The sequence below is a fragment of the Vidua macroura genome, chromosome 16, assembly GCF_024509145.1.
Source record: "Vidua macroura isolate BioBank_ID:100142 chromosome 16, ASM2450914v1, whole genome shotgun sequence".
Taxonomy (NCBI): domain Eukaryota; kingdom Metazoa; phylum Chordata; class Aves; order Passeriformes; family Viduidae; genus Vidua; species Vidua macroura.
In genome coordinates, this window is record NC_071586.1 from 14,270,386 (window position 1) to 14,279,954 (window position 9,569).

Here is a 9,569-nt window from a genome sequence, read left to right on the forward strand (position 1 = left end):
GGAACTGCAGCACAGCCCCCTGCTCACCCACTCCTAAGGTCTAATTGAGCACAGCTCCCCCCACCCAGCCCAGCAGACTTCTCAAAAGAGGTTTTCCCCCCCTAAGGAAGCTGGGAAAGGAAGGCTGAGAGTAAAGGAGCAGCTGGCACAAAGGCAGTTCTTACCACATTCCAGAAGAAAGGGTTGAAGGCGATTGAAAGCACTGCCACAATGAAGCCAGTGTCGGTCACATCCACGTAGCCAAAGAGCTGCACCATGGCTGCCACATCCACCTGTGGAAGAAGGGATGGTTACTGCAGTGCAGGATCCCACAGGGACACTTCACCTCAAACCAAACCTCCCAGCTGCCCCAAGGGTAGATGAACATTTCACTAGCCCTAAGCAACGTGTTGTTACAGCTTGCAAAGTGCTGTGTCAAGGTGCAAAGCCCAGAAGAAGGATGGGGGATTCTCCAAGCTGTCACCCCAAACCTCAGGGGCACTGGGCCCTCCCGGAGCCCCACACTCACAGCGTGCCCAAAAGGACACAGGCTCAGAGGTGACACTGCTGCTCTGAGGATGAGCACCAGTCCTCAGCTGCCAGCTCATGAGTGTTTTAGGAGAGGGAGCACCATTCCACAGCATCTCAGCGTCCCTGGGGACACAGGATTGTCCCAGGGATGCAGGTCTGCATGGAATCCCCTAGCAATGAACTGTGTCAGCTTCAAACTCATCTCCCATAAAGTCAGAGCGATGCAAACCCCCTCCACAGCAAGGGGGAATGCATTTGCACAGTAAGGAGCTGCAAAAGTATTTCCTGTCTTAATGACAACAACAAAAACCCCTTAAAACTCGCTGCTCTCCTTTTTAAAAAGAGAGATTTTTCCCAAGGCAGCTCCCTGACATTGTCAGCGTTTTTACGTGCAGTAAGCCATGCTGCTTCTCCCTCCACACTCCCTCTCCCTGTGCTGGTATTTGGATAAAAAACAGCCAGTGCAGTGTCTCTTTTTTTTTTTTTTTTTTCTTTCGGTCAAAACCTTTCAAAACAAGAAACAAAATAGCCCATCCCAAGCCCAGCCCTCACTTGAAACAAAACCAAGACGACAACATCGAGATGCGGAAGGCTTTTGTTTCCCCAACACAGCTGTGTTTTCAAGACCTTTGGATGCCAGGGGACAGGCACAGCTCGGAAAGGTATCCAGAGGGAAATTCCCACTGGCTCCTCAGAGGTTCTTGGGAAGAACGAGTGTCATCCGTGGAAAGGGGCTGGTAAACCCAGCACCTTTCCTAGCCCAGAGAAAAGGCTGTGGCAACAGCTCCCGTGCTGGCCCAGGGCACATCCAGTCGCTCCAAGCGCCTCCTGCCCAGCCATGGGTGCCCAAGGTGCAAAGTGCAGAAGCAAAGATGGCACAGCCCTGGGGAAAGGGGGATGGATCCTCACGGGGACCAACAGCTGCCCTCCATCCACCACTGCCCCAGATCCTCCAGGCTCCTTCATCCGAGCCCTGGGGATGCAAATGCTGGCAGGGAACAATGGGAACAGCCCCCATGGCCGGATCCAGACCCATCTCCCCCTCTTCCCATCCTCCACAGCCTCTCCTCCCCTCCCTTCACCCCCGAGCAGCCCTTCCCCACCAGACCTCGTCCCTCCAAATTGCCAAGGCACAACCCAAGCAGCTGCTGGCAGCGGGGCCGAACTGTCTAATCCCGCTTCAATTGCAATCCCGTGGGACCAGGACAGCTTCTTTCCTCTCGTTTTGTACGCTGCTGAGCACAGTGCTAGCACGGGCTGAACAAAAGCTTCTTGACCTACTAACTCCTGGCAGGCACCATCGTTAACGTTGCACTCACCTTCTTTTCTCCTGCTCAACAACCAAATTCGCGGCTGCCAGCGGGAGGCAGATTGGCCTGTGCCTGGCGTGTGCTTTTCGGGATAAAAGGGGAGCCCTAATGGGATGAGCTGTCTCTGCGAGCTGCTGGGACAGCCACGTAACAGGCACAGAACATTCAACTTTGCCCCCTCCTCCACGGTGGGGGATCAATGACCGCGGCAAGCGGTGCCCGCTTGATCAAAGCCCCGAAGGCAGGGAGGGTGGGAACAGCACGGGCAGCTGGGTGAGAGCTGCACAGGCACCCAGGTGACTTGGGCACCTGGGTGAGACACGAACGGGCACACGGGTGAGAGCTGTGCGGGCACTTGGGGGAGAGCAATAAAAGCACCTGGATGAGAGCTGCATGGGCACCTGAGTGAGAGACAAATGGATACCTGGGTGACAGCTGCATGGGCACTTCAACAAGAGCTGCAGGGGCAGCCGGGTGGCAGCACCCCCGGGCATTCCGCGCAGTGCCAGCGCGGCCCCCGCTGCCTGCTCAGACCGTGTCGCCCCGGCTGGGGTGGAACCGGGCTGCGGAGGGCGGTGGGTGCACCTGGGGAACCGGGGACCGAGCATCCCGAGGCCTGCTGCACCTGCGGGCAGAACCCGCGGGAGATTCCCAGCGGATCTGCCGAGCCCCGCGGCGGCACCGGGAGGGGCGGGGGATCCATCCCCGGGCTCCCGCCGCTGCCCCAGGCCGGGCCCTTCCCGGGGGCCGCCCTCCCGCCCGCGCCCGGCCCGGCCCGCCGGTACCTGGCCGTAGTCCAGGCCGCCCAGCCCCTCGCAGCACTCCCGCGGGAAGCGCCGGGCCCCGCCCGCCGCCGCCTCCCGCCGCCCCGCGCCCGGCCCGCGCCGCCCCGCCATGGCCGGGTGCCCCCGCCGCGCCCCCGGCCCGGCCCGAGCGCCGGGCCCGCGCTGGCGCTGCCGGGAGCGGCGGTCCCGCCCCGCCGGGAGGAGCCCGGCCTGCAGCCGCGGCGGGCCCGGGGCCTGCGGGCCGGGGGCAGCACTGACCTCACGCCTGATCGTGTCGGGCCGCGGCCGGGCGGAGAGCGGCCCCGCGGCCGGGGCTGGACTTTGACCCTGCCCGCGGGAGCAGCGGGAGCGGGCGGGACGGACCCCCCGGGGCCGCACCGAGAGCTGGAGAGCGGCTGGCAGTGGGACGGCCCCGGTGGGAGAGGGAGCGAGAACCGAGTGGGCGCCGCTGCTGCGGGGGCAGAGACAGGCGCTGCCAGCCCCCATCTGTGCCCTGCCAACCGCTGCCCCTTCCCTGCCAGCTCCCGTGCCTGCCCCTTGCCTGATTCCTCCCCATTCCCTTTTGCCCAGAGAAACGGTGACTGCCCCATGCCTGGAAGTGTTCCAGGCCAGGCTGGACTGGGCTGGGAGCCTAGCGCAAGGTTTCCAAGCCCATGGCTTGGGGTGGAATGAGATGATCTGTAAGATCCCTTCCAACCGAAACCATTCTATGATTCCATGATTCTGTGATCCCTGCCCATCCCGTGCCCTGTCCCAGTTCACTGCTCACACCAGAGCCAGGAGCTGGGAAACAACTGCAGTGGCTCCCTAGCACAGGAAATTAACTGCTGCTTGACCAGTATTACTCATTCAAGGGCAAAATCTAAAGCTACCAAGTCTAAATGTATTTTAAAGACAATTCATTGCGGCCTTCTCCCTTCAGCCAGTGCAGTATATTTTTTTTTTTTTATTGCTGTTATTATTACTACTTATGTTATTTTTTTTTCTTCAGTCCTCTCTGGGATGTTTCTGGTTGGTGCACTCATAGGCTGCAGTCCTGGACCTTTCTGGAAAATAGGGTAGTATCATCCCTGTAGACCCCTGAGGGTCTCTGCTTTTGCAGATCCTGCTTTGCAAGGAAATAAATCTTCTTCTGAAAGGAATTTGGTGTGACTGAGCTGCAAGTGTCCCTCCCGGGGGTCTCATGGGAGCAGGAAAGGGACAGGATGAGTACTCATGTCCTGGCAGGCACCAAAAGTGTGCATGAGTGGTGGCTCACTCGAAGCCCTCCCCAGGAGAATGGCATCTCTGGAGGATACACTTCAGCACACCCCAGGGATCCCAGTTTGGCTCCACGGGAAGCCAGCCTTCCTTAGTTCTGCTGCTCCAAACCCCTCGGAGCACCAGCACATCCCCACCTCCCCACCTGCACCGTCAGCTCCAGCACTCGGGGTGCTCACACAGGGCCCAAGGAGCACATTCACGATATGAGCTGGGCTGGTTTGGGGTGAGGCACACACCAGGGCACTGTGGGTGGGAGCAGCATTCCCCATGGATGATCTCCAGCTGCTTCCAGCCTCTTCTCCCCTGCGCTGGATAATTTTGCTGTGCCGAGTGTGTAATTATCGCCTCTGCCGTCTCCCGGGCTGGGCCGCGGGAGCAGGTGGGAGGATGTTTGTTCTCAGTCCCACCAGCTGGGTGCTGGGAGCAGCAGGAAGGGCGATGTGGATGCGGTGGGGGAAGCGAGGGTGGCTGGGATGTGCGGGATGCTAATGTCCCTCTCCAGGAGGAATCAGCGGGGAGAAATCTCCAAACTGTCCTCACGGCTGCAAGGGGAGGGTGTCCTGGTGATGCCGGCGCTGCCAGCTGGGAAAGGACAAGGGTGTTGTGGCACAGTGGGGGGAGGAATGGGTCTTGCTGAGGGATGGATGGTGAGGAGGTACAGAGGGGTGAAGTGTCTCACTGGCTCCTCATTCAGGGTCAGCAGAGCTGGGCTGTCATGGAAACATCTGTCCTGTCACCCCAGTGAAGGCACGTGCTGCAGAATCCAGTGTCCTGCCACCAGCTCAGTTGTGTTTGGGGCAGCAAACCACACTTGAGCCTCCTCGCCATTTGCACTGCCAAATTCCCTGTCCGTGGAAGTTTTTCCATGTAAGAGGGAAGGAAGATGTTTGTGGCAGTGGGGCCTCTCCCTGCTGGCCTTCATCCCACATTGGACACATCCCTGCAGCTGTGAAGGAGACAAAGAGGGCTTTCTGCAAAGGCTGGGTTTTATGTGCCCATCCCTCCCCTTCTCCCCGTGGCATGCCTTTAATCCAGCTCTCCCTTTCTGAGCACCGAGCTCAGGAAGAGGACATTGCCCTCAGCTTTCCAAAGTCCTTTCTCAGCATGAACTCCCTCAGTGCCCCTTGAAATCCCACCACGGTCCCAAGAGGCCCCTGATGAATATGGAATTGCATCATGGTGAAGGATGCTGAATGTGTTAGCAGGACACTGTGGCTTGGCAAGATGCAGTTTGTTCAGGAGTATTTCAAATTTCAAACACAACCCGGGAAATTCCCCACATGTGGAAATCTAGGGCAGGGAGTGCTGTTGGGTGGTTTTCCCTTAGAAATGGGACATTGATTGGGAAACTGCAGTCCAGTAACTTCAGTGCAGAGGGACAGCTCTCCTTGCAAGACCAGGAAAAAGTTTCCAGGCCAAATGATTGGTTTCCTTGCTGGGAAAATAAAGGACAAGTCTTATTCCCATTCCTTTTTGTCCATGTCCCTGTGTCATGGTCCTCATGTTCAAACCTGCCCTGAAACAAAATTGATTCCTGTGCTGATGGGTCATGGAGATCAAGGACAGAGCATTGAATGGTGTGGTGAAGAACAACAAATTATGCTGGAGCACAGAGCTGAAACCTTGGGGAGAAACAGCAAAACTGCAGCTACTCCTGTGTCCTCCATCTGATAATGTACAGTTACCAGCGGTGTGATGCTGCAATCCAGACCTGCAATCCTGGTGGAAATCCTCTAGTGTTTGTGCTGGAGGTTAGTTCTATTTATTTTCTGATGAATGATTTACTTGAGTAATTGGCACACAGCTCCCCTATTACAGATCATAAAGAATTAATCACGAGATTTTCAATGCTCCCCTATCAATTTTATTAGGCTTGATTGAGCGTAGTGGATTGGGAGCATATGGTATGTGAGGCAGACTCTGCTCCCAGTTACACCCTGGTTATACTGAGGACTTGCTCAGCTGCTGATCCCTGTAAATCCAGAGAGACAGCTGCTCCTTTCCCCCTTTCCATGCCCCCGCCCTGTTCCTTGAGTTCCCTTAAATACCCAGGGATACAGAGAACAACCAACACCACCTCCACGTACCTAAATTCTCCAAAAGCCTGAGATGCTCCCAAACTGGAAGCCAAGCTGGGTAAAGGATGCTTTGCTTCCAGCTCGTCCATGTGTCAGCATGAGCCAGAAACTGGAGCCAAATGCTTGGGAGCTCAAGATCTGCCCCTGTGAAGGGGACGTGTCACGGCGTGGGAGGCTTGTCACTGATGAAAGCTGAGGATGCCCGTGTTGGCGTCAGGGAGTCCTGCCAGCCAGGTTTGCCCACGGGAGATGCTTTCTTGGAAGAACTGGCAAAAAGAAGTCCTAACACCTGCAGGAGCAGGATGACACATCCCTGCCCCGAACCAGCAGCACAGCGTGATTCCCTGGAGCAGAAACCTTCTTAAAAGCCACATCCCCTGCGTGATTCCCCTCATGCAGAGAAGCAGGAAAACCTTCAAAATTTCCATGTGGAAGGCTTACAGTCCTTCCCTTGCTTTTTGCCTGTGGGTGTTGTTACCATGCAGAGTCGTGATTTCAGGGAAGGGGATGGTGCAGGGCCCTGCTCCAGCTTGTAGGCAACGCTCACCTCGGTGAAACTGCTCCCAGTAACACCCGTATTTCAATAGGTATTTACAGGAGAGAATGGGAACTTCAGGAGTAGATGGAGCTACTTGCATAAGCCCAGCTTATCCTGAGCTAGCTATCCTTGCAAAGCAGCCAGTCTGGCTCAGCTTCAACCTCCATCCCCATCTGCTGCCTCGAGCAGCTGCATTGAAGGGCATTGAGAAGTTATTGCCAGTAACCATTGGCAGGAGCCAGTGTGGAAACCTCCCTCTGGGAGAGCTGACCTGGGGAGGGAAAATCAGGAATGCAGCAGAGGACAGAGCAGGATCTGGCTGTTACTGTCAGAACATTTTATATGCACACGGTCGTGGTTCAGGAGCAGAGCGAGCAGGACTTTGCTCAAGGGTCTTACCCAGCTTCAGTGAGCCCAGTCGATGGGGCTGCCTCTTTCTGCCCTGCCCCTGCTGCCTGCACCTGAACCAGCTCTCCAAGGCCTTGTTGTGTCCACACTTCTGGGTGAACATCCCTCAGAACCCCCCCCCAGGCTCTGGGAATTCCACGCTGACTCCAGGTGAACCTTATGTTGAAGCTGGGTCTCGCCTGGGTGCTCTGCCCTGGCACAGCCACAGCTCACACTGCTTTGAGCCAGGGCATCGTGCCCTTGTCACACTTCAGTGGGGAGAAGCACACAGGGAAGAGGCACACACAGAGGCATAAAAGTGCATTTTTCCAGCCTCAGCATTTCCAGGGAGCTCCAGTGCCCCTCAGAGCCTCACATGTGATGGGCACAGTGGGACGGAGCAGGCTCCCTCCAGAGGAAGCCATCCTGTCGGAGGAGCTTCCCGACATCTGCGCTCTGAGCCTCGTGGAGATAACATTTAGGGAAGGATTCTCACAGCTTCCCTGCTCCCCGAGGCCGCGTTCATCACCAGCGTGTCTCTAATGAAGCGGAGGCTTTGCTTTCTGGGATCAATGAATCCACCGATCGTGACCTGTCTGCTAAGTGGGAAATCAGGTCTCTCCCTCCCCAAACTCGTCTGAGCTGGGCTCAAACAGCAGGTTCTGTCCCCAGGGTTACTCTGTGTCGCTTAATTGCAAACCCTGAGTCTGATTAGAGAGCAGCAGCGAGGGTGTGCAGAGTTACCACGGAGCAGCGGCTGCTTCCCCAGCCTGGGAGATGGCTGCAAAGGAGGAGGACATTTTGAGGCTCCAGGTGGGTGGAAATGACCCAGATTTCCCTTTTCCAAAAGGTCCTGACTCTGCACAGCTGGTTGGAGGGTTTACTGCCAATCTGCTCTCCCCCAAAGCCCTAAATCCCTCCAAAGCACTTTTCATGGGGACAGATGCTTTAAGAGAAGCTGAGGCTTCCCAAAGCAGAAGGCAGCTGAAAAGGTCACTGCTACCATGTTCCCTGGCCACAGGCACATCCCACGACAGACGTGGGAGCAGCCCCCATTGCCCCTGGGTCCATCCAAAGAGGCTGAACAGCTTTCCCTAATTCTTCCTGCACCTCCAGGTCCTTTCTGCCCCTACAAACCACCCTGTGCACCCCCAGTGCCTTTTCCCGTAAGGTGCAAAGGGCTGAACCAGCCTCCAAAAAAAAATTCCCTGCACATCAGCAGCCCAGAGGTAAGGTGCACTGCTCCAGACACATCTAATTAAGGTGTCCCCATTAGCTGAGCCATCCGGATGCCCAATGCTGACTGCAGCATCGAGGAGGAATGGGATGGATCCATCATATGGAGGGGGCTGAGTCACAGCACCAAGCATTCCCTCCGTGGCCATCTCTCATCCCTTGCTCTGCTGGTGCCTGGCTTTTCCCAGGCAATCAGCATTGCTCTCAAATGTGAGCCCCAGGAGGGCTGTGGGGAGAAAAAGCTCTCATTGAGGACTTGGCAGGGAAAAAAAAGCTGCTTTGGAAGTGGAGGCCGCTTCGTGCCAGGTGTGATGGTCCCTACAGCAAGTGCCACAGAGAGCTGGGCTCAGAGCCTTTTCAGAGCATCAGCCTTTCCCTAAGTGGTCTCTAAAAGCTGTGGGGATGTGCTCTACCTTCAGGCTGAATCCACAAGGAAGACTCCTGGGGAAGGGCTGACTGCAAGGCAGGGACACAAAGATATGCTTGTGGGGGCCAGAGAAGAGGCTCCATGGGGACACACAGGTCTATCCTGAGGAACCACAGAGCCAGCTATAAATACCTCCTCAGAGCATCACTCCCCCTCTTCTTTGATGTTTTCCTGTTATTTACTTCAAACCCACTCCTGCTGCTGTTATTTTTATCTTATCTCTTCTTTCCCCTCCTGCTTTTGTGTCTGTTTACGAGCTGCATCACAGAAGGGTTTCAAAAGGAAGATGGAAAGATGGTCAGGGACCCTGGGAAGAAGGTCAGAAACCCCAGGGAGAAGACTGGGGACCCTGGAAAGGAGGCTGGGGACATCAGGAGGGTAGAGGCTCTCCAGCTGCCAGCACGCTGCTCTCCAGCAGGACACGATGGGAAATGCAGAATGTCCCTATGGGACTGCTGTGGTGGGTGACCCAAACTACTCCCCACTGTGGAGAAGGGGCAAATTCGGTCTCCTGCTGCTCTCCAGCGACCCACATCTGTCAAATTTGCAGGAAATTGGTCTCCCTGTGATGCCAAACCCCTGTCAGAACCAGAGGAATCCAGGCAAGCGGCTCAGAAGTTAATGAAAGTGGAGGCCGTGTGAGTAGTCAGACACAGATGAGCTTAATTCCCTTAAATGAATTAAAAATACATCACTCCTCACCAGTGTGAGCCTGGAGCCACAGCAGCAGGAGGGGAGTGTGAGCTGTGAATGCCTTGGCCCTTGGGCCCCTCCCAAACTGAGTAACCAGGATTTCTGCCATGATCCTCCCATAGGCAGGCTGGGAGCTGGGTGCCATTATTGGGTCATGAATCAACTCATTTCAACAAAAAGAAACTGCTGGAGGCAACTTTTTGCTTCTCTTCCTTCACCTTTCCAGCCCAAACTGATCTTTGTATAAAATGGCATGAAGCAGGGGTTCTGGGGTTTCCCCACCCAAACCTTGTTTCAGGTTTAAGATGTTTAATCCCTTCAGTGCTAAAGAAAGATGCTGTC

At 56.0% G+C, this 9,569-nt stretch overlaps 1 protein-coding gene across 4 annotated transcripts in view; it reads right to left on the minus strand.

The window, feature by feature from the left end:
• The window catches only part of PEMT (phosphatidylethanolamine N-methyltransferase), a 42,471-nt gene extending 39,268 nt beyond the window's left edge, over positions 1 to 3,203 (minus strand). The window contains exons 1-2 of one of the 4 annotated variants that reach the window (XM_053992280.1): positions 2,864 to 3,203; positions 165 to 272 (exon numbers count right to left, since the gene is read on the minus strand). In XM_053992280.1, the coding sequence (XP_053848255.1) occupies positions 165 to 272; positions 2,864 to 3,091 (336 nt within the window). In that variant the 5' untranslated portion in view covers positions 3,092 to 3,203. Of the gene's footprint in view, positions 1 to 164; positions 273 to 1,829; positions 2,004 to 2,244; positions 2,453 to 2,605; positions 2,670 to 2,863 lie in introns of those variants that run through there. The other 3 variants (XM_053992282.1, XM_053992283.1, XM_053992281.1) reach the window with 3 other exon arrangements.
• Between the last annotated feature and the right edge of the window lie 6,366 nt (positions 3,204 to 9,569).